Here is a 23,594-nt window from a genome sequence, read left to right as displayed (position 1 = left end):
TGTAGTAAGCCAAGTTTGTGCCACTGCACTCCAGCCTGGGCAACAGAGCAAGCCTCCGTCTCCGAAAGAAAAAAAATAATAGCAGTTCTTTTTGTAGTTGTTGTTTTGTTTTTCTGAGACAGGGTCTTGCTCTGTCACCCACACTGGAATACAGTGGTGCAATCTGGGCTCACTGCAACCTCCCCCAGCATCAGCTCCCACCTCAGCCTGCTGAGTAGCTGAGACTACGGGCATGTGCCACTGTGCTTGTCCGACTGACTTTTTTTTGTGTTTTTGTAGAGGCAGGTTTCGCCGCGTTGCCCAGGCTGGTCTCGAATTCCTGGGCTCAAGCTATCCTCCCACCTCAGCCTCCCAAAGTGCTGGAATTACAGGCGTGCACCACCGCGCCTGGCCAAGTAGCAGTTCTCTATACCAACAGCAAACTATCTGAAAAAGAAATTAAAAGGCGAGGCGCCTATAATCCCAGCACTTTGGGAGACCGAGGGTGGAAGATCACTTGAGCCCAGGAGTTCAAGGTCAGCCTGGGCAACAAAAGGAGACCCTGTCTCTACAAAAAAAATTTTTTTTTTAGTTAGCGAGGCATGCTGGCTGACACCTGTAGTCCCAGCTACTTGGGAGGCTAAGGTAGAGGGATCACTTGCGCCCAGGAGGTCAAGGCTGCAGTGATCCATTATCTTGACACTGCACCCCAGTCTGGGCAACAGAGCAAGACTTGTCTCAGAAAAAAAGAGAAAGAAATTAAGAAGGCAACCCCATTTATAATAGCTATAAAGAATAAAAAAATAAAATGCCCAGGAATAAATTTAACCAAGGAGGTGAATTATCTCTACGATGAAAACTATAAAATATTGATGGAAGAAATTGAAGAGAACAGTCATAAGTGGAAAGATAGTCTGTGTTCATTAATTGGAATAATTAATATTGTTAAAATGTCCATACTACCCAAAGCCATCTACAGACTCAATTCAATCCCTATTAAAACGCCAATGGCATTTTTCACAGAAATAAAAAAATAATTGTAACAATCATATGGAACCACAAAATACTCTGAATAGCCAAAGCCATCTTTACCAAAAGAATAAAGCTGCAGGCATTACACTACCTTACTTTAAAAAATATTTTTAAAAGAATTGCTGCAAAAGAGGTTTTAGTTCCTCAGGTTGGTAGCGTAAAAGGTATTAGGAGGACAGAACAAACTTAATAGTCTTACATGTTGCGAAATAACATGTAATACCACAATAATGCAAGTTTTCAGAAAGTAGCTATATTTCAGAAAAGACCTTGTCTTGGCCAGGCACAGTGGCTCACACCTATAATTCCAGCACTTTGGGAGGCCAAGGCAGGCGGATCACGAGGTCAGGAGATCGGGACCATCCTGGCTAACATGGTGAAACCCCGTCTCTACTAAAAATGCAAAAAATTAGCCAGGTGTGGTGGCATGTGCCCATAGTCCCAGCTACTTGGGAGGCTGAGGCAGGAGAATGGTGTGAACCCGGGAGGCGGAGCTTGCAGTGAGCGGAGATTGCACCACTGCATTGCAGCCTGGGTGAGAGAGCAAGACTCTGTCTCAGAAAAAAAAACAAACAAACAAAAAAACAGACCTTGTCCCGTATGTGAAATGGAAGAGGTAGAAAAATACTGTTTTCCATACACATTTCAGAGATTGCCAAAGTTACCTCATTTACTAAGTTTTAAATGATCACTCATACTCAGATTATCACCAAGTTTTTTATTACTTTAAGCATAGATAGTAGAATTTTCATATATAGTATTGGTGATTATTAGAAAGATTTGTAGCAAGCCAAAATCATTCTTCCATAAATTTAGGGATTAAAAGTAAGTGCTATATGTTAATCAGTATTTCATAATAATTATGAGAGTTTGGATCGTGAACGCAATCCAGTTTTCTCTCTTGTCTGTCACTAACTCCTAAAACATTTAGGCCGTGCACAGTGGTGCACTCCTGTAATTCCAGCACTTTGGGAGGCCGAGGCAGGAGGATCACTTGAGCCCAGGAGTTCAAGACCAGCCTAGGCAAAAAAAGTGAGACCCCCATTTCTACCAAAAAAAAAAAAAATAGCTAGGCGTGGTGGCACCTACCTGTGTAGGTCAAGGTTACAGCGAGCCGTGTTCACACCACATCACTCCAGCCTGGATGATAGAGCAAGACCCTGTCTCAAAAAAACAAAAACAATTAGGCCAGGGCTCTGTGTTTCAGACAGCTTGACTTCTGTCATTGATCAGGATGAGGGCCAGGGGTTGATTGGTTCTTGGGAAGAAACATCTCCAGGTTCACAAGATCGTGAGTAAAATTCACAGACTCACCAATATTATTGAACATCTTCATATTATCACCAAGTTTTGTCAAAACTGAGATTTAAAAAGATGTTCTCAGATTGTGTTCCTGATAAATAAAACACAGTGATCCCTGTGATACATCACAGGAGGGGCTATATAAGTGGCTATTCTTGGCCAACTTTTGATCTAATCGTGGGCATATTAGGGGTAGAGGAGACTGATTTAATTATCAGTACCAGGTACAGTTGTTTAGCGGAGGTGATATTATATTTAATAATATAGGTGGATGACATTGAGTGTCTGAATTTGGACTATGTTTGCCTTTGAATTTCTTTTGTTCTTTTCTTTTTTCTTTCTTTCTTTTTTTTTTTTTTTTTTTTTTTTTTGAGACAGGTCTCGCTCTGTCACCCAGGCTGGAGTGCAGTGGCACAATATCAGCTTACCGCAACCTCCACCTCCTGGGTTCAAGCGATTCTCCTGTCTCAGCCTCCCAAGTACCTGGGACTACAGGCGTGCGCAACCATGCCCAGCTATTTTTTGTATTTTTAGTAAAGACCAGGTTTCACTATGTTGGCCAGGCTGGTCTCAAACTCCTGACCTTAAGTAATCCATTTGCCTCGGCCTCCCAAAGTGCTGGGATGACAGACGTGAGCCCCCATGCCCAGCCTTGCCTTTGAATTTCTATCTAGAAGTGGAATCTGAGAGATAATTAGGTTCAGTTGCATTGGTATGTTGACCCCAGAATCCCATGGGGCATGGTGAAATGTCCAAGACACATATTAAGGAAGAGTTGAATAAAGGAGTGTAAGGAATTCCACTGGCTGGCCAGTCTCACTGGCTTACGCCTGTAATCCCAGCAATTTGGGAGGCCGAGGTGGGCAGATCACCTGAGGTCAGGAGTTCAAGACCCCAACCTGGCCAACATGGCGAAACTCCATCTTCTACTAAAAATACAAAAAAAAAATTAGCCAGGCATAGTGGCTCATGCCTGTAATCCCAGCTACTCAGGAGGCTGAGGCAGGAGAATCACTTTAACCCGGGAGGCGGAGGTTGCAGTGAGCTGAGATTGTGCCACAGCACTCCAACCTGGGTAACAGAGAAACTCTAGCTCAAAACAAAAAAAAAAAGGAAAAAATAATTTTACTGGCTGGACACAGTGGCCCACACCTGTAATCCCAGCACTTTGGAAGGCTGAGATGGGAGGATCACTTTAGCCCAGGAGTTCAAGACCAACCTGGGCAACTCAGCGAGACACCATCTCTATTTCTTAATTATATTTTTAAAAAAGAATTTCACTTATAGCATTAAAGAAAATTTAAGGTCTGGGCACTATGTCTCATGCCTTTAATCCCAGCACTTTGGGAGGCTGAGGCATGAGGATTTCTTGAGCCCAGGACTTAAGAGACGAGCCTGGGCAACATAGCAATACCCCAGTCCTACAAAAAAAATTAAAAATCAGCTGGGTGTGGCGGTGCATGCCTGTAACCCCAGCTACTCAGAAGGCTGAGGCAGGAGGATCACTTAAGCCCTGGAGGATGAGGCTGCAGTGAGCTGTGATTGTGCCACCACACTCCAGCCTGGGAGACAGAATGAGACCCTGTCTCAAAACAAAACAAACAAAAAAATAAAATTCTAAAAATTAGTAAAAGCCGGCCGGGCACAGTAGCTCACACCTATAATCCCAACACTTTGGGAGGCCGAGGCGGGTGAATCACGAGGTCAGGAGATTGAGACTATCCTGGCTAACACGGTGAAACCCCGTCAATACTAAAAATACAAAAAATTATCCAGGTGTGGTGGCAGGCGCCTGTAGTCCCAGCTACTCAGGAGGCTGAGGTAGGAGAATGGCGTGAACCCGGGAGGCGGAGCTTGCAGTGAGCCGAGATCGTTCCACCGCATTCCAGCCTGGGCAACAGAACAAGACTCTGTCTCCAAAAAAAAAAAAAAAAAAAAAATTGTAAAGGCTCTAAGTTATGTGTATATGTGTTTAAGGATATCTTTGTAAACATGAAGATCCGATGTTCTGAGATTATTTAGGTTGGAATAAAGGAGTACAGTATTTGCTGCTTTACTTTGTTATCCTAACTTTATTGTCTACACATATATCCATATTGTTATTTGAGTACTTTTAAAAATATATGTCCGAAAGCTTTTTTAAAATTGTACCCCCAAATTTTCTTTATTCTTTTTTTATTATATACATTTCTATAATTACTTATAGTTGTTAAAATTAGCTGTGAGATTTGGGGTCTGATTAATTTTGTTTAATTATGTGTGAAAATTTTCACAGCATAAAGAAGTTCTCATAGGAATGTGTGAATAACATATTCTTTTATTATCCTTTGGTTCTAGGAAAATCTTCCTGTTACAGAGGATAACTTTGTAAAACTTCAAGTTAAAGCTTGTGCTCTCAGCCAGATAAATACAAAGGTATTGGTTCTTTTATTATGGCGCAAAGTAAAATGAGAGTTTCTTAGTGTATTTAGTGTATAAATATAATGATAACTGACATCTCAATGTGAAGAATTTATTATCATCTTGATTTTTATTAACTTTTTTATTTGAGACGGAGTTTCGCTCTTATCGCCCAGGCTGGAGTGTAGTGGTGCAATCTCAGCTCACTGCAACCTCTGCCTCCTGGGTTCAAGCAATTCTCCTGTCTCAGCCTTCTGAGTACCTAGGATTACAGGGGTACACCACCACACCCAGCTAATTTTTGTATGTTTTTTAGTAAAAATGGGTTTTGCCGTGTTGGCCAGGCTGGTCTCAAACTCCAGACCTCAGGTGATCCACCTGCCTTGGCCTCCCAAAGTGCTGGGATTCCAGGCGTGAGCCACTGCGCCCGGCCTACCATCTTTAGAAGAATAGAACAGCTAGGGGAGAAAATTTAGTGTGCTTTTGTATATTTCTGTATAAGGGACATTATTAGTCTGATTGAAGTTACATATTTTATATGAAAATACAAATATTTTATAAGAAAATAGAAATATTTAATGTAAATATTTTATAAACTCCTTTACATTGCAGAAAACAGTTTATAATTAACAAAGTCTATTATTAAGGAAGAAATAAATAATAAAATAGAAACTAGAAACCTAATCAGTTTATTAGCTACCAATTAGATATTTAATTAATATCATTAGTTATGGTTCATCTTTCTCTTGTCATTTCTTTTTGCGTTGCTCTCTCATAAACATACATCTCTACCTCACACTGCCCTGCAGTAATCTTTCATTATTGACCATGAAATACATAGAACGTTTTCAGTGGTAAATAAACTGTGGTTAAATGTGCCATGATAAATTGAGCAGGTCTGGCCGGGCGCGGTGGCTCAAGCCTGTAATCCCAGCACTTTGGGAGGCGAGGTGGGTGGATCCGCGAGTCAGGATCCGAGAGAGACCATCCCTGGCTAACATGGTGAAACCCGTCTCTACTAAAATACAAAGCTAGCCCACAGAGGCGTGGTGGCGAGCCTGTAGTCCCAGCTACTGGGAGGCTGAGGCAGGAGAATGGGCTGAACCCAGGGCCGGGCTTGCAGTGAGCAGGATCAGCGCCACTGCACCCAGCCTAGGCGACACAGCAGAGACTCCGTCTCAAAAAAAAAAAAAAAAAAAAGATAAATTGAGCAGGTCCATTTACTCCGTTTTTTTGTTTGTTTTGTTTTTTAGGATTAATGCCATAGTTTACATGACCCATAACTTATTGGATTATAATGTGACTATAATTTTTAGGAATCTAAAAGTCTTCTTTGATAAAGTCACACTTAGGAAATTACAGACCGGGTATAGGCTTTCATTGGGCAACTCTGTAACATGGGCATGACTTGACAAATGCATTAGTGGGATCCCCTGAAGTCTTTTCACAAGAGTACTAGTACTAGATCTTGTCTGCAGATTTCTGTCTTCAGATGTTTTTTTTAGAACTGAAAAATCCATTAAAATCCAAGCCTTGGAAATAATCTCCTTGTCTAACAGAAATAAATAGTAAATTATGGTAAAATCAGTTGAATGAAATATTGCACATCTGTTAAGCATAATGGTTATGAAAACTGTGTGGGTAATGTAAGAAACATGAGTAAGTGGAAGGAGCCAGGATGTAATTATAAAAGTATAGTTTTTTTGAGGCGGTCTGGCTGTATCACCCAGGCTGGAGTGCAGTGGCGATCTAGAGCTCACTGCAAGCTCCGCCTCCCAGGTTCCAGGCCATTCTCCTGCCTCCCAGCCTCCGAGTAGCTGGGACTACAGAAGCCCGCCACCACGCCCGGCTAGTTTTTGTATTTTAGTAGAGGCGGGGTTTCACCATGTTAGCCAGGATGGTCTCGATCTCCTGACACCGTGATCTGCCCGCCTCGGCCTCCCAAAGTGCTGGGATTACAGGCTTGAGCCACCGCGCCCGGCCTAAAACCATGGTTTTAACTCCATACAAATGTGCATAAAAGAAATACTGTGGCCAGGCACAGTGGCTCACACCTGTAATCCCAGCACTTTGGGAGGCCGAGGCAGGCGGATCACAAAGTCGAGAGATCGAGACCATCCTGGCCAACATGGTGACACCCCGTCTCTACTAAAATTACAAAAATTAGCTGGGCATGGTGGCGCGTGCCTGTAGTCCCAGCTACTCGAGAGGCTGAGGCAGGAAAATTGCTTGAACCTGGGAGGCAGAGGTTGCAGTGAGCTGAAATCATACCACTGCACTCCAGCCTGGTGACAGAACGAGACTCCATCTGAAAAAAAAAAAAGAAAAGAAATACTGTAAAACACCCAGTACTTCTGTAAGAATGTCATATGAACATCTTAAGAAAAGTATAGTGTTCCATATTGAATAAGAGACTTCTGACAATCAGGTATACATACAGGAGATCAGAAAATTGAAAAATAAATATAGAAGAGAATTATTTCAATTTCTTTTTACTTACTGTTCCTAAAATATTATGGTATCTACAGATACGTTCAGCCTCTCTAATGTTAAGTGCCAGGAGCTTAAACCACAGGCTTATCTTAGTACACCGTGTTACTTCAAAAGACAAGTACTTATAATTAATTTGGTCACAGTCTAATAAAATACCAATCTCTTAAAAATGTAGCCTTAACGAAAAGAAACTCCAGTCACGATGAATCTGAAATTATATGGTAGATTACTGTTAATATTCAGCACTACTTCTCACCCACTCCCTAACCCAACGCTTTTAACAACTCAGGTGATTTTAAAGGGTATGGGAATGGAGAACCCTTTGTTCTCATTGGCCACACCCCCTTATTCAACAGTATTCTCTCCAGACTACCCTCCCTTCACCTGAATAAGATGACTGATAGTGTTTAGACAACCAAGAAATGTTTTGGCCATAATTTCCCTTCATACTTGGCAGAGTAAAGATGTTAAACAAAGGATGTTAATGGTAATTTGAATAAGAATATTCATTCCTAAGTCCTGCAGATCAACTAATGCCTCAGTAAATTCTTCGTTTCCTACCCTTTAGAGAAACCTATTTTGTGAAGTTATTTGCTTTGTCTTAATTCCAAAACTTGAACCATATTTGCTCTTTCTGTGATTTGACTTTTGCTCTTGCTTTCCTCACACATTAAAATAGAGTCCAGGATTTCTTCTGATGATAGTATGTTAACAGCCTTTGTCATGATTTAGCTTCTGGCAGAAATGAAGATGAAAAAGGATTTATTTCCTGTTGGGAGAGAAATTGCTGGAATTGTATTAGATGGTAAGTATACAGATGTGAGTATATGTATTTATTTTCTAAGGTAAAAGAAATTAAATGGTAGCTAATTGGTTTCCTGGTACATAAAATTATATACAGCCTTTGAAATTTAAATTTAATTATATGAAAATGTCCTTTTTTATTTTTATTTTTATTTTTTTGAGAGACAAGGTCTCTCTGTGTTGCCAAGCCTGATCATAGCTTCAGCCTTAACTCCTGGGTTCAAGTGATCCTGCTGCCTCAGCTTCCTGAATAGCTGAGTCTACAGCAAGCTTGTCCAACCAGCATGCGGCCCAGGACAGCTTTGAAGTCAGCCCAATACAAATTCGTAAATTTTCTTAAAACATTATGTGATTTTTTGACCAGGCGCGATGGCTCACGCCTGTAATCCGAAGCACTTTGGGAGGCCAAGGCGGGCGGATCACAGTCAGGAGATCAAGACTAGCCTGGGTGAAACCCCGTCTCTACTAAAAATACAAGGCCGGGCACGGTGGCTCAAACCTGTAATCCCAGCACTTTGGGAGGCCGAGACGGAGGCGGATCAGGTCAGGAGATCGAGACCATCTGGCTAACCTGGTGAAACCCCGTCTCTACTAAAAAAAAAAAAAAATACAAAAAATTAGCTGGAGGCGTGGTGGCGAGCGCCTGTAGTCCCAGCTACTTGGGAGACTGAGGCAGGAGAATGGCATGAACCGGGAGGTGGGCTTGCAGTGAGCGAGATCGTGCCACTGCACTCCAGCCTAGAAGCGACAAGTGGGAAGAACTCTGTCTCAAAAAATTAATTAATTTTTTTTTTTGAGACGAAGTCTTGCTCTGTCACTTGAATCTCTGTGGCCAGATCTGGCTCACTGCAAGCTCCGCCTCGGGTTCATGCCATTCTCCTGCCTCAGCCTCCCGAGTAGCTGGGACTACAGGCACCGCCACCTAGCCGGCTAGTTTTTGTAATTTTAGTAGAGATGGGGTTTCACCGTGTGTTAGCCAGGATGGTCTCGATCCTCCTGACCTCGTGATCCGCCGTCACCGGCAAAGTGCTGGGATGCTGAGCTTGAGCCACAGCGCTCCCGACTATTTTTTTAAATGTGATTTTTTTTTTTTATTCATCAGCTATCATTTAGTGTTAGTGTATTTTATGTGTTGCTCAAGACAATTCTTTCTCTTCCAATGTGGCCCAGGGAAGCCAAAAGATTGGACACCCCTGGTCTACAGGTATACAACATTATGCCTGGCTTTGTCTGGCTTTTTTTTTTTTTTTTTTCTTTTCAGACAGAGTCTCACTCTATCACCCAGGCTGCAGTGCAGTGGCATGATGTCCACTCCACTGCAACCTCCGCCTTCCAGATTCAAGCGATTCTGCCTCAACCTTCCAAGTAGCTGGGACTACAGGCACTCGTCACGACGCCTGGCAAATTTTTGTATTTGTTGGTAGAGATGGGTTTCACCATGTTGGCCAGGCTGGTCTCGAACTCCTGACCTCAAGTGATCTGCCCACATTGTCTCCCAAAGTGCTGGGATTACAGGCATGAGCCACTGTCCTTGGCCCTTTTTATTTTTAATTGAAAAGAAAAATAGGACTTAATTGGTATTTTATAATTGAAGAGCTTATTACAGTGTAGTAAATGTTTAGGGGTTATATATTTAAATCCATAAGTGATCATATATTGAATAGAATGACCAATATTGTCTTTTTATGATGAAATAATGATCTTAACATACAGAACAGTAAGCCTTACATCAGGCTTTTGATATAATTTATTTCTAAATAGACCTATACTTAATATTCACTAACAGGTGGTTCATGATTAATGTGTTTGCTCTTACCTCGTATGCGAATGAATAAATGTGTTATGTTAGACTATATTTGAGTTTTACCTGTGATTTTAACATATAATAGATTTGATACTCTATGTAATCTTCTGACAAAGCTAAATGATAATTGTGTTTCCTTTTTTCTCAGTCTGTAGAAAAATAAATATAATAACCAGATGATCATTCATTCTACATTTAGTGAGCAATTGCTAAGTGCTTAGGATATAAGTGAAATGAAGTCCTTGCCCTTAAACAGTTCACTCTCTAGGGGAGAGACAAATACATACGTGAGCAGATTATTATGTAAGCTCCGAAGAAAGCTGCTTAACCCGGCCAGAAGAAACAGGAAAGGCGTCTTGGAGTAAGATGTCCAAATAATAAGGGGCAGGCAGATGGAGAATCACACCCAGCAGGGAGGATATTATGAGCAAAGACAAGCAAGTGAAAGTGGGATGTGTATAAGAATTACAAAGAGTTTGGTATTGCTAGAGCAAGATGAAGTCCTGGGCAGGCGTCAACAGCATGGTACTTGGTAGCAGAGAAACATTTTGTCAAGAAAATTCTCCTCCTGGACTGGGTGTGGTGGTTCACACCTGTAATCCCAGCCTTTGGGAAGCAGAGGTGAGAGGATCGCTTGAGCCCAGGAGTTTGAGCCAACAGAGTAAGACCCCGTCTCAAAAAAAAAAAAAAGAAAAAAGAAAAAAAAAATTCTCCTTCAAATATTGCAGAATAAAAGATATTGCACAAAATACTTTCATGATGATGTGAACACTAATTCCTGCCTTCCAAAAATAAAGCAGGAGGATAGACAAGGGCCAAGACCTTTAGTTGAGACTTAGGTATCAGATCGTACTTTAGGGAGATTATTAGAGTAGCCATTTGAAGGAAGGGTGGATGTGAGGCAAACAAGTCTATAGGTGAGAGGACTGGTTGGGTTGTAGACCAAGAGGCAAGAGACAGCAAAGTTCACAACCTCAACAGTGCTGGCAGAGGTGGAGAAGAGGGATGGATTCAAGACATATTGAGGAAATAAAGTCAGCAGAACCTAGTAATTCATTGGAACTGGGAAATTAAAAACAGATGAGAACCAGGAATGGCTTACAGAATTCTGGTTCAGGCTTGAATTGGAACCAACATTTGATAAAGGAAGAGATCCGTCCAACATCTTAGTGAGGCTGCAGTGTCTGCTGCTGCTCTCCGAGCTTCACAGTGCCGCCCAAGGAAGACAAGAAGAAGAAGGATGCCGGAAAGTCGGCCAAGAAAGACAAAGACCCGGTGAACAAATCCGGGGGCAAGGCCAAAAAGAAGAAGTGGTCCAAAGGCAAAGTTCAGGACAAGCTCAATAACTTAGTCTTGTTTGACACAGCTACCTATGACAAACTCTCTAAGGAAGTTCCCAACTATAAACTTATAACCCCAGCTGTGGTCTCTGAGAGACTGAAGATTTGAGGCTCTATGGCCAGGGCAGTCCTTCAGGAGCTCCTTAGTAAAGGACTTATCAAACTGGTTTCAAAGCACAGAGCTCAAGTAATTTACACCAGAAATACCAAGGGCGGAGATGCTCCAGCTGCTGGTGAAGATGCATGAATAGGTCCAACCAACTGTACATTTGGAAAAATAAAACTTTATTAAATAAAAAAAAAAAAAAGGAAGATGATCCATTAGGAGGAACATTATGAGTTCAGATTTATACTTACTGAGTCAAGGTACTTAAGTGACGTCTCACTGGCAATATCTAGTAAGCAATTAAATGAGTTTAAAGCTCAAGGGTGAGAGATCTATGCTGGAAAGTATCTATTTGAGAAATGTCAGCATGTAGGTTGTATTTGAAATAATAGAGTTGATGAATTCTCCGAGAGAGAGTGGAAAAGGATGAGAGATGTAAACAAAGAACCCTTTGGAATGCACTGTTTGAGGGTCAGTTAAAAGAAGAGGAGTATCAAGGACAGCAAGAAAAAAAGAGTCAGAGTGACCTTAGGAGGACAGGGATCAGCAGTAGAAGGGAAAGAGAAAAGTACAGTGAATCAGAAGCCAAAAGGATTCGGGGATGATGGCACAGGAGGGAGCCAAAGAAGGAGCAAACTCCAAAAGGAGGGCTTGAAAGTAGAAATACCAGGCTTCAAATTACTTGCTAGTGGCAACAAATGCCTTCTGGGGCCATTTTGTTGACAGAGCCAGTCGAAGGGACCATTTCCAGATTCAGGTTTCCATCTTACTTCACTGCTTCACCTCAGTTCCTTTTCTGTTAAATAGAAGTAATAATACCTACCTTATTGGTATATTGTGAAGTTTAAATGTATAAATACACAACAATGCTGGGCACAAGGAGGCATTCAATAATATTTGGGTTTTTTTCCTCCCTTTTCCTCTTGTAACTCTTTGAATGAAACTACTCAAATGAATTGACTGATAGTCAAGGCTTTTTCTCTACATATGCAGAGAAAATGTAACTATATCATTTCCATAAAGTTGCAGAAAACTTCTTGGTATCAACCTGAATTTATTTCCCAAATCAAAATCATTTTAATGTCACTCTTCTTAAGGGAGGAGACCACCCCTCATGTTGTCTTATGCCCAATTTCTGCCTCCAAAGAAAGAAGAAGTAAAAACTAAAAGGCAGAAGTGAAATCCACAGGCAGACAGCCCAGTGCCACACCCTGGGCCTGGTTAAAGATCCACCCCTGACCTAACCAGTTATGTTATCTATAGATTCCAGACATTGTATGGAAATGCGTTGTGAAAATCCCTGTCCTGTTCTGTTCCATTCTGATTGCCGGTGCATGCAGCCCCCAGTCCCATACCCCCTGCTTGCTCAATCGATCACGACCCTCTCTTGCGGACCCCTTTAGAGTTGTAAGCCCTTAAAAGGGACAGGACTTGCTCACTCGGGGAGCTTGGTTTTTAGAGACATGAGTCTTGCCAAAGCTCCCAGCCGAATAAAGCCCTTCCTTCTTTAACTTGGTGTCTGAGGGGTTTTGTCTGCGGCTTGTCCTGCTACATTCTCAGAATTCCCTGTTATATGAGATTCGGCAACAAAAGTAAAGATAGATTGGGCTAGCCACAGAAGGAGTAGAAAACAATATAATTATCATAGAAGCTATAGATTATTTTCCTTTACTCCTTCTTCCTTAAAGTCAGCTAAATAGAGGCCAGGCACAGTGGCTTACACCTGTAATCCCAGCACTTTGGGAGGCCAAGGCAGGTGGATCACTTGAGGTCAGGAGTTCAAGACCAGCCTGGCCAAGATGATGAAACCCTGTCTCTACTAAAAATACAAAATTAGCCAGGCATGATGGTGCATGCCAGTAGTCCCAGCTACTCGGGAGGCTGGGGCACAAGAATCACTTGAACCTGGGAGGCAGCGGTTGCAGTGAGCCGAGATCGCGCCACTGCATTCCAGCCTCAGTGACAAGAGCAGAACTCCGTCTCAAAAAAAAAAAAAGGTCAGCTAAATAGGCAAAGAGAGACGTACTTCTGGTCTCAACAATCGCATAGTCCAAATATCTAGAGAATCCAGATTTGAAGTGTATATCCTGTAGTCCTTATAGACCATCAAAATGTTACTAAAATTTTTGGCCTTTTTTCTAAGTAAAATAAAATCAGTCTTTTTACAAATCCACAGACTTTAAAAATGTATTTTAATAGTTAAGAATTACGTTTAATAAATTTGTAATATTAACTATTAATTTTCTTCACTCTTTAGTTGGAAGCAAGGTATCATTCTTTCAACCAGATGATGAAGTAGTCGGTAAGTTATAGTTCATAGTCTTATTTCAAATCATCTATTTTACTGTCATCTCTGTTTTTTCTATATAACTATTAATGTTCACTGTGACCTTGCTTCATATAGAAATACTTTCCAGGCCAGGTGTGGTGGCTCACATCTGTAATCCCAGCACTTTGGGAGGCCAAGGCGGGCAGATCACCTGAGGTCAGGAGTTCAAGACCAACCTGACCAACATGGAAAAACCCCGTCTCTACTAAAAATACAAAATTAGCCAGGCGTGGTGGGACATGTCTGTAATCCCAGCTACTCAGAAGACTGAGGCAGGAAAATTGCTTGAACCCGGGAGGCAGAGGTTGTGGTGAGCTGAGATCGCACCATTACACTCCAGCCTGGGCAACAAGAATGAAACTCCATCTCAAAAAAAAAAAAAAAGAATTTCCTGGTTTTTGAAATTTACTGTCCAATTTCTATTGATGATAAAAATTGGGACCTTGATTGCAATAGCAGAACATTTAAAACTTTTTAATATTTAGCTGTAGAACAATGTTACAGATAAAAAGATAAGTCATAGTTTCTATAGTACTTGGTGTAGCCTAGATTTTCTGGCAGATGCTTAGTCTGTGGCCAGACTGAAGTCTTTAGGGAAAATGAAAGTCACAAATCACGTTCTTGAAGGCTGCTGACTGACTGGGCCATATAGAAGCTCCATGCACCGTTTCAACTGAAATCATACAGAGCTTTTCTCTTACAAATCTTGTAAAACTAAAAATTGACTTGAAACATTTAATTTATTGTTTTTTTTTTTAAATCCATAGTATTTTTGAAATTTGGCAACCTGTAGGCTAGACAGTCACACAAACATAGGCTATGACTTTTATAGTTGCAACCTGCATCCTAGACAATAACACAAATATAGGGTATGACTTTTATAGTAGTCTTTGAAATTTCCATTTCTCTGTGGAAGACATAAAGTTAGAAAACATTTATATAACATGTATTATATAGGGCCATATAACATATATTATGCAGTGGCTCACACCTGTAATCCTAGCACTTTGTGAGGCCAAGACAGGGAGATCACTGGAGCTCAGTAGTTCAAGACCAGCCTAGGCAACATTGCGAAAGCTTGACTCTACAAAAAAAAATACAAAAATTAGCCAGGTGTGGTGGTACACACCTGTAGTCCCAGCTACTCGGGAGGCTGAGGTGGGAGATTGCCTGAGCCTGGAAGTTTGAGGATGCATTGAGCCATGATCACGCCACTGTACTCCAGCCTGGTTACAGAGAGAGACCTTGTCCAAAAAAAAAAAAAAAGAGAAAGAAAAGAAAGAAAGAAAAAATATTTAGGCTTATAGCATGCTTGAAATTCTTAAAGGATAGATTTGTAAGAAGGTTTTCATCATTTTATGGTATTGCCTTTGACTCAGGCATTATCCTGGAGAATCGATTATTTCTTTCTTATCTTTTTATTCTGCTCAGGAAATCAGTGGCACTCTGTATTATTCAAGATTCTTTTTGTAAGAAACCAAAAATAGGCCGGGCGCGGTGGCTCAAGCCTGTAATCCCAGCACTTTGGGAGGCCGAGACGGGCGGATCACAAGGTCAGGAGATCGAGACCATCCTGGCTAACATGGTGAAACCCTGTCTCTACTAAAAATACAAAAAACTAGCCGGGCGAGGTGGCGGGCGCCTGTAGTCCCAGCTACTCGGGAGGCTGAGGCAGGAGAATGGCGTAAAAACCCGGGAGGCGGAGCTTGCAGTGAGCTGAGATCCGGCCACTGCACTCCAGCCTGGGCGACAGAGCGAGCCTCCGTCTCAAAAAAAAAAAAAAAAGAAACCAAAAATAAAATCAGACTACCTTAGAAGAAAAATGGGATTTTATTAGAAACATACCCTGGCCGGGTGTGGTGGCTCATGCCTGTGAACACTTTGAGAGGCTGAGGTGGATGGATTACAGGGTCAGGAGTTCAAGACCAGCCTGGCCAACATGGTGAAACTGCGTCTCTACTTATAATACAAAGATTAGCCGGGCATGGTGGTGCATGCCTGTAATCCCAGCTACTGGGGAGGCTGAGGCAGGAGAATTGCTTGAACCCAGGAGGCAGAGGTTGCAGTGAGCCAAGATCACGCCATTGCACTCCAGCCTAGGCGATAGAGCAAGACTCTGTCTCAAAAAAAAAAAAAAAGAAGAAAAATACTGAGGTATGTTACGGAACCAAACTATAGGAAGGTAGCCATGCATCAAGGATAATTTTGTTTGTTTATTAGTTTGAGACACAGTCTTGCTCTTATCCCAGGCTGGAGTGCAGTGGTGTAATCATGGCTCATTGCTGCCTTGAACTCCTAGAGTCAAGCAATCCTCCTGCCTCAGCCTCCTCAATAGCTAGAACCACAGGTGCACACCATGACACCCAACTAATTTTTAAATTTTTCTTTTGTGGAGATGAGGTCTCACTATGTTGACCAGGCTGGCTTTGAACTCCTGGCCTCAAGTGATCCTCCTGCCTTGGCCTCCCAAAGTGTTGGGATTACAATTGTGAACCACCTTGCCCAACCCATCAGGGACAATTTTTTTTTGGGGGGGATGGAGTCTCGCACTGTCACCCGGGCTGGAATGCAGTGGCGCAATCTCTGTTCACTGCAACCTCCACCTCCCAGGTTCAAGCAATTCTCCTGCCTCAGCCTCCCGAGTAGCCAGGATTACAGGTACCCGCCACTATGCCCAGCTAATTTTTTATATTTTTAGTAGAGACAGGGTTTCTCCATGTTGGCCAGGCTGGTCTCGAACTCCTGACCTCATGATTCACCTGCCTCGGCCTCCCAAAGTGCTGGGATTACAGGTGTAAGCCACCACGCCCGGCCCATCAGGGAGAAATTTAGCAAGGAGTCCAGATGCTCCCAAGACTCTGACTTCGTTCTATAACATCAGCCATCATCTTACTATCACTCAGAGGGGAAAGAAGAAAGAGATAGGAGGAGTGGCACAGAGCACTTCCCTATTTCTGAATTTTTTCTTATCCACACTAGTAATTACTGGAACCTTCCTCAAAATTCCACTGAATAAAATTTGTAATAATACTTACTGGCCTCTCATTAGGAATGAATTTTTGACTTATATCCCTTAAATATCTTATTTTGATTTTTAGGAATTTTGCCCCTGGACTCTGAAGACCCTGGACTTTGTGAAGTTGTTAGAGTACATGAGCATTACTTGGGTATGTAGCAATCCAGTACTTTGGAGCTCACATAAGTCTTACTTCATTGACATATGGTTTAATAACATTTTAATTTTTTTGAATCTACCATGAGTGTTGTACTTAATAAAGTATCATTAACCAGTCATGTATATAAAAAATGTTGGCTGGTCATGTGAATACTTCTAGCTTATAATTAGTATTCATAAAATTCTTATTCAGACTAAACAATATATAGACCTTTAAGTTTTACTAACACTGCTCATGGTAAGATCTTTGAAAAGTGGTTTCTCTCTTGGCTGTTAAATTATATCCCTAATCAGAATTTTAAATTTTTTTTTTTACTCTTGGTTATTGATTGAAACAAAAAATGTACAAAATTTAGACAGTACATGTAGAGTTTGACACAGGAAAGAATCGAGAACACTCATCTCAGGCTGGGTGTGGTGGCTCACACCTGTAATCTCAGCACTTTGGGAGGCCAAGGTGGGCGGATCACCTGAGGCCAGGAGTTTGAGACCAGCCAGGCCAATATAGCAAAACCCTGTCTCTACTGAAAAGACAAAAAAATTAGCTGGGCCTAGTGGCACAGGCCTATAATTCCAGCTACTCAGGGGGCTGAGGCATGAGAATCGCTTGAACTCTGGAGGTGGAGCCGAGATTGCACCACTGCACTACAGCCTGGGTGACAGAGCGAGACTCTGTCTCAAAAAAGAGAAAAAAAAGAACACTCATCTTTGGTTTCTATTGCAAATATCTTTTGACTAGTATTGAGTTTAACTGAAATGTTCATTTTTAATTTTTCTTATGGTTATTTACTTTTTGGATATTTAACGTACACACACACACACATATACATTTAATGAAACCATATTAAACGGTTGCTTCATCTCCTAAGTAATCGGGAAAGCAATTAAAACCACTTTGAGATAACATTATGCATCCACTAGACTGACAAAAGTTAAAAAGTCTGACCATCAGCCAGGCGCAGTGGCTCACTCCTGTAATCCCAGTACTTTGGGAGGCCGAGGCGAGCAGATCATTTGAGGTCAGGAGTTTGAGACCATCCTAGCCAACATGGTGAAACCCCATCCCTACTAAAAATACAAAAAATCTTAGCTGGGCTATTGACGCATGCCTGTAATCCCAGCTACTCGGGAGGCTGAGACAGGAGAATCACTTGAACCCGGGAGGTGGAGGTTACAGGGAGCCAAGATGGTACCACTGCACTCAGCCTGGGTGACAGAGACTCCATCTCAAAAAAAAAAAAAAAAAATCCGACCATCCAAAGGATGGGAAGGATGTGGAATGATGGAACCTTTCATGCACTGGAATGTAAGTTGGTACAAATATGTTAGAAAATAATTTAACATTATCTAATTAAGGTAATGATGTATATACATCAGATCTGGTAATTCCACTCATAGTTACGTAGCCTATGGAAATTTGATGTGCACTAGGAGACACACTGTATAAGAGTTCATAGCAGCGTTATTTGTAATAGTGAAAGAAACTGGAAACAGCCTAAATGTCCATCACCAAGCAAATGGATAGTTGAAGATATTCATAGAATGAATTTCTATATAGCCATGAAAATGAGTAAGAGCTAAACATATCAAAGTGAATGATTCTCACAAACAATATTGAGTGAAAAAAGCAAGTTGCAGAAGAATACAAACAGTCCCCATACCATTTATTTATATACAGTTCAAAAATGTACAAAATGAAGCATATGTTATTTAAGGATGTAGAGAAAAGGTAGAGGATGGAAAGTTAAGTGGAAGTTACCTGTGTGAGCAGGGGAGGAAGATGTGGTCAGTGGACACACCAGGACTGCAGTGGTATAGCCAGCATATATTTCTTATGCTGGGATTCATTACGTTCTTCATACCATATCCATAGGTGCAAATACATTCTTTTATGTTCTTGAACTATTGAATTAAACCTTTTCCTAGGTTCTTTTCTTAAATAATGTAATATCTAATCAGACCTTTTGGGGACAGAGGCCAATTTGGATTTGGGTCTTCCAAAAGATACATGCACACGTATGTTTATTGCGGCACTATTCACAATAGCAAAGACTTGGAATCAACCCAAATGTCCATCAGTGACAGACTGGATTAAGAAAATCTGGCACATATACACCATGGAATACTATGCAGCCATAAAAAAGGATGAGTTATTGTCCTTTGTAGGGACATGGATGCAGCTGGAAGCCATCATTCTCAGCAAACTATCGCAAGAACAGAAAACCAAATACCACATGTTCTCACTCATAGGTAGGAGTTGAACAATGAGATCACTTGGACACAGGAAGGGGAACATCACACACCGGGTCCTATTGTGGGGGTGGCGGGATAGCATTAGGAGATATACCTCATGTAAATGACGAGTTAATGGGTGCAGCACACCAACATGGCACATGTATACATATGTAACAAACCTGCATGTTGTGCACATGTACCCTAGAACTTACAGTATAATAAAAAAGAAAACTAGTAATCTTACTCAGTTGGGTCCATACAGTAACTCAAGCTAGGCTAACAAATCTTTGACATTTCATTGCTAAAATTATAAATTTAAAGTAATTTTTATTTAAATTAATGTCATTATATCTAAAATTTCCAATAATACTGTATTATTTTATTAAAAATTAATTTCCAAACGACACTTTTTCAGAGATCTGAGGCCTGTACTTATTGGAATGTACATTAAACCTAGATAAGGAGCCAAGTATGTGTCTTCCTTTGAAAGATAAAGATCTCTTTCAAGTACCATGCAGTGAAAGTCTCTAATCCATAGCTATTTTGAAATTGTGCAGTTTGAAAATTGAGGATTGCCACTGGCTCCTTTACAGGAAACTATCCTGTTTTTGGCCCCAGAGTTTCCTTGGATGGTTGGCCTTATTGCCCTGTTCTTTTGAGAACGTCGTGAATATGGAGTCTTTTCTTTAAGTAACCAAAACTAAATTGCTATAGAAGATAAATTATTAAAAACAACAACAATTGGCTGGGCGCGGTGGCTCATGCCTGTAATCCCAGCACTTTGGGAGGCTGAGGTGGGTGGATCACCTGAGGTCAGGAGTTCGAGACCAGCCTGGCCAACATGGTGAAACCCCGTCTCTACTAAGAATATAAAAACTAGCCGGGCGTGGTGGTAGGTGCCTGTAATCCCAGCTACTCGGGAGGCTGAGGCAGGAGAATTGCTTGAACTTAGGAGATGGAGGATGCAGTGAGCCAACACAGTGCCACTGCACTCCAGCCTCGGCGACAGAGTGAGACTCTGTCTCAAAAAAAAAAAAGAAAAAAAAAACCAACAACAACCAAACAAGGCCCATTCCTTTAGGCACTGATGAACACCGGAAAGTTATGACATGGACCAGAAGGAGAAAAGCAAATTAGAGCATCCATTTTCTAGCTATGAAGTTTAAGCTAAGACAGGCAAACCACACAAATGACCTTTTTCTTCTAACTTATTTATAAATTAGGAGGATGGATTAAAATCCAGAAATCCACTAAAGTATATAGAGAAAACAATTGCAGATATTCCTTGAGGAAGAAAACACAACAAAATGTTTCTTTAGAAGAAGTACGACAGGCACGGTGGCTCATACCTGTAATCCCAGCACTTTTGGAGGCCAAGGCAGGTGGAACCCCTGAGGTCAGGAGTTTGAGACCAGCCTGGCCAACATGACAAAACCCCGTCTCTACTAAAAATATAAAAAATTAGCCGGGTGTGGTGGCGTGCACCTGTAATCTGAGCTACTCGAAAGGATGAGGCACGAGACTGGCTTGAACCCAGGAGACAGAGGTGAGCCAAAATTGCGCCACTGTACTCCAGCCTGGGTGACAGAGTGAGACTCTGTCTCAAAAAAATAAAATAAGATAAAATAAGTACTTTAAGGCTGGGTGTGGTGGCTTACGCCTGTAATCCCAACATTTTGGGAGGTTGAGGTAGGAGGATTGCTTGAGCCCGGGGGTTCAAGACCAGCCTTGGCAATTTGCTTGTCTCTACCAGCAAATAAAATTTTGAAAAAAAAGAAAGAAAGAAGGAATACTTTAAGAATGGGCAACATAGCAAGATCATCTCAACAAAAAGTTTGTTTTTTAAAAAAAGAAAAAAACTAGGCCAAGCACAGTAGCTCACACCTATAATCCCAGCACTTTGGGAGGCCAAGGCAGAGCCAGTCGCTTGAGCTCGGGAGTCCGAGACTAGCCTGGACAACATGGTAAAACCCTGTCTCTATAAGAAATCCAAAAAAAAAACTAGATGTGGTGGTATGTGCCTATAGCCCCAGCTGCTTGGGAGGCTGAGAAGGAAGAATTGTTTGAACCTAGGAGGTTGAGGCTACTGTTAGCTGTATTTGCGCCACTGCACTCCAGCCTGTCTCAGAAAAAAAAGTAGTACTTTAAGAAGGACTTCTTACACAGCAAAGGAAACAGCAGTGTGCAGAGACAGCCTACAGACTGGGAGAAAATGTTGATAAGCTGTACATCTGATAAGCGGTTAATATAGTGATATATAAGGAGCTCAGACAATAGCAGGAAGAAAAAAACAAGTAGAAAAGGGTCAAAGGACCTGAATAGACGTTTCTCAAAAGAAGACGTGAAAAAATACGCGACATCAGTAATCATTAGGGAAATGCAAATTAAAATCACAAAGAAAGGCCGGGCGCGGTGGCTCAAGCCTGTAATCCCAGCACTTTGGGAGGCCGAGACGGGCGGATCACGAGGTCAGGAGATCGAGACCATCCTGGCTAACACAGTGAAACCCCGTCTCTACTAAAAAATACAAAAAAAACTAGCCGGGCGAGGTGGCGGGTGCCTGTAGTCCCAGCTACTCAGGAGGCTGAGGCAGGAGAATGGCATAAACCCGGGAGGCGGAGCTTGCAGTGAGCTGAGATGTGGCCACTGCACTCCAGCCTGGGGAACAGAGCAAGACTCCGTCTCAAAAAAAAAAAAAAAAAATTACAAAGAAATACCATCTCATACCTGTCAGAATAGCTGCTATCAAAAAGACAAAAGGTAAGTATTGGCAAAAATGTAGAGAAAAGGAAAACTTTGTACGCTGTTGGTGGGAATGTAAATTAGTACAGTCATTATGGAAAGTGTATGAATGTTCCTCAAAAATCAAAACATAGAATTACCATATGATTCAGCAATCCTCCTTCTGGATATTTTCCCCAGAAACTTTGAAATCAGATGTCTGCACTCCCATGTTCATTGCAGCAATATTCACAACAGCCAAGTTATGGACTCAACCTAAGTGCCCATCAACAGATGAATGAATAATGTGTGATAGATATATACAATGGAATACCGTTGAGCCTTTAAAAAGCAGGAAATTGTGTCATTTGTGACAACATGGATGGAAATGGAGAGCAGAGCACTATGCTGAGTGAAATAAGCCAGGCACAGTAAGACAGATACAGCATGTTCTCACTTCTGTGTGGAATCTAAAACAAACTCATAGAGGCAGAGAGTAGAATGGTGGCTACAGAGGCTGCGGGCTGGGGAGAATGGAGTGTTGGTGGACAAAGCGTATAAAATCTCAGCTAAACAGGAGGGATATGTTTGTATTTATTTATTTATTTATTTATTTATTTTTGAGACAGAATTTTGCTCTTATTGCCCAGGCTGGAGTGCAGTGGTGCCATCTCGGCTCACTACAACCTCCGCCTCCCAGGTTCAACCATTTCTCCTGCCGCAGCCTCCTGAGTAGCTGGGACTACAGGCGCCCGTCACCATGCCCAGCTAATTTTTTGTATTTTTAGTAAAGCCGGGGTTTCTCCATGTTGGCCAGGCCAGACTCGAACTCCTGACCTCAGGTGATCCACCCACCTCGGCCTCCCAAACTGCTGGGATTACAGGCGTGAGCCACTGCGCCTGGCCAAGGGGTACGTTTTTATTTTCAGTTCTTTGCACAGCATGGTGAGTATAGTTAATAATAGAGTATTGTACATTTCAAAATTGCTGAGAGTAAATTTCAAATGTCTTCATCATAAAATATGTTAAGTATTTGAGATGATGGCTATGTTAACTTGCTTGATTTAATTATTCCACATTGTATTCATAAATCATAGCATCACTTTGTGCCCCATAAATTTATACAATTATAATTTGTCAATTTACAATGTAAAAAAAAAAAAAATGATGACTAACAGAGTGACCTTTAGGCTAGATCCTAGGCACGCTGACTGCGTCTATAAATGAGGACACTCAGCTAAATAACCTCTAATCTCTGTTGTAGCTCCAACCTTTTATAAAAGGGAATAATTTCAGTTTCCCAGCAAGTTTGTAGGGGGAAATTTTCAGTTCACTACAACTCTATTTTAGTTTCTATTACTTGCGTGGTGATTTTTCTGTATATAATTTGTTTTGTTTTTTTTTAATTTGTCTTTGGTGTTTTGTTTTTTGTTTATTTGTTTATTTTTGAGACAGGGTCTCCCTCTGTAGCCCAGGCTGCAGTGCAGTGGAATGATCACAGTTTGCTGCAGCCTCATACTCCTGGGCTCAAGCAATCCTCCCACCTCAGCCTCCCAAGTAGCTAGGACAATAGGCATGCACCACCATGCCTGGCTAACTTTTTTTTTGCAGAAACTGGTCGCGCCATGTTGCCCAGGCTGGTCTCTAACTCCTGAGCTCAGGTGATCTTCCCGCCTTGGCCTCCCAAAGTGCTGGCATTACAGGTATGAGCCACTGTGCCTGGCCTTCATGATTGTTTAATGAGTGCTCAGTGCTCAGTCACTTTCAACTCAAGTAAGTCTGTTCTTTACCAAACCAAAGAGCTATGTTTCAAACATTCCCCCAAAACGTGATGTTAGTCCTGTTTCTCAAACATGATAATAGAGTTGAAGAGT

At 41.6% G+C, this 23,594-nt stretch overlaps 1 protein-coding gene across 4 annotated transcripts in view; it reads left to right on the top strand.

The window, feature by feature from the left end:
* Positions 1-23,594, top strand: part of CRYZL1 (crystallin zeta like 1) — a 53,075-nt gene that overhangs the window by 12,147 nt on the left and 17,334 nt on the right. For all 4 annotated transcript variants that reach the window (XM_021935093.2, XM_021935094.2, NM_001168787.1 and 1 more), the window contains 4 exons: positions 4,651-4,728; positions 7,939-8,011; positions 13,518-13,562; positions 16,688-16,756. In XM_021935093.2, the coding sequence (XP_021790785.1) occupies positions 4,651-4,728; positions 7,939-8,011; positions 13,518-13,562; positions 16,688-16,756 (265 nt within the window). The remainder of the gene's footprint in view (positions 1-4,650; positions 4,729-7,938; positions 8,012-13,517; positions 13,563-16,687; positions 16,757-23,594) is intronic.

Source organism: Papio anubis, chromosome 4, assembly GCF_008728515.1.
Source record: "Papio anubis isolate 15944 chromosome 4, Panubis1.0, whole genome shotgun sequence".
Classification (NCBI taxonomy): Eukaryota; Metazoa; Chordata; class Mammalia; order Primates; family Cercopithecidae; genus Papio; species Papio anubis.
Note: the sequence above shows the minus strand (reverse complement) of the source record. Positions and strands in the feature narration are given on the sequence as shown.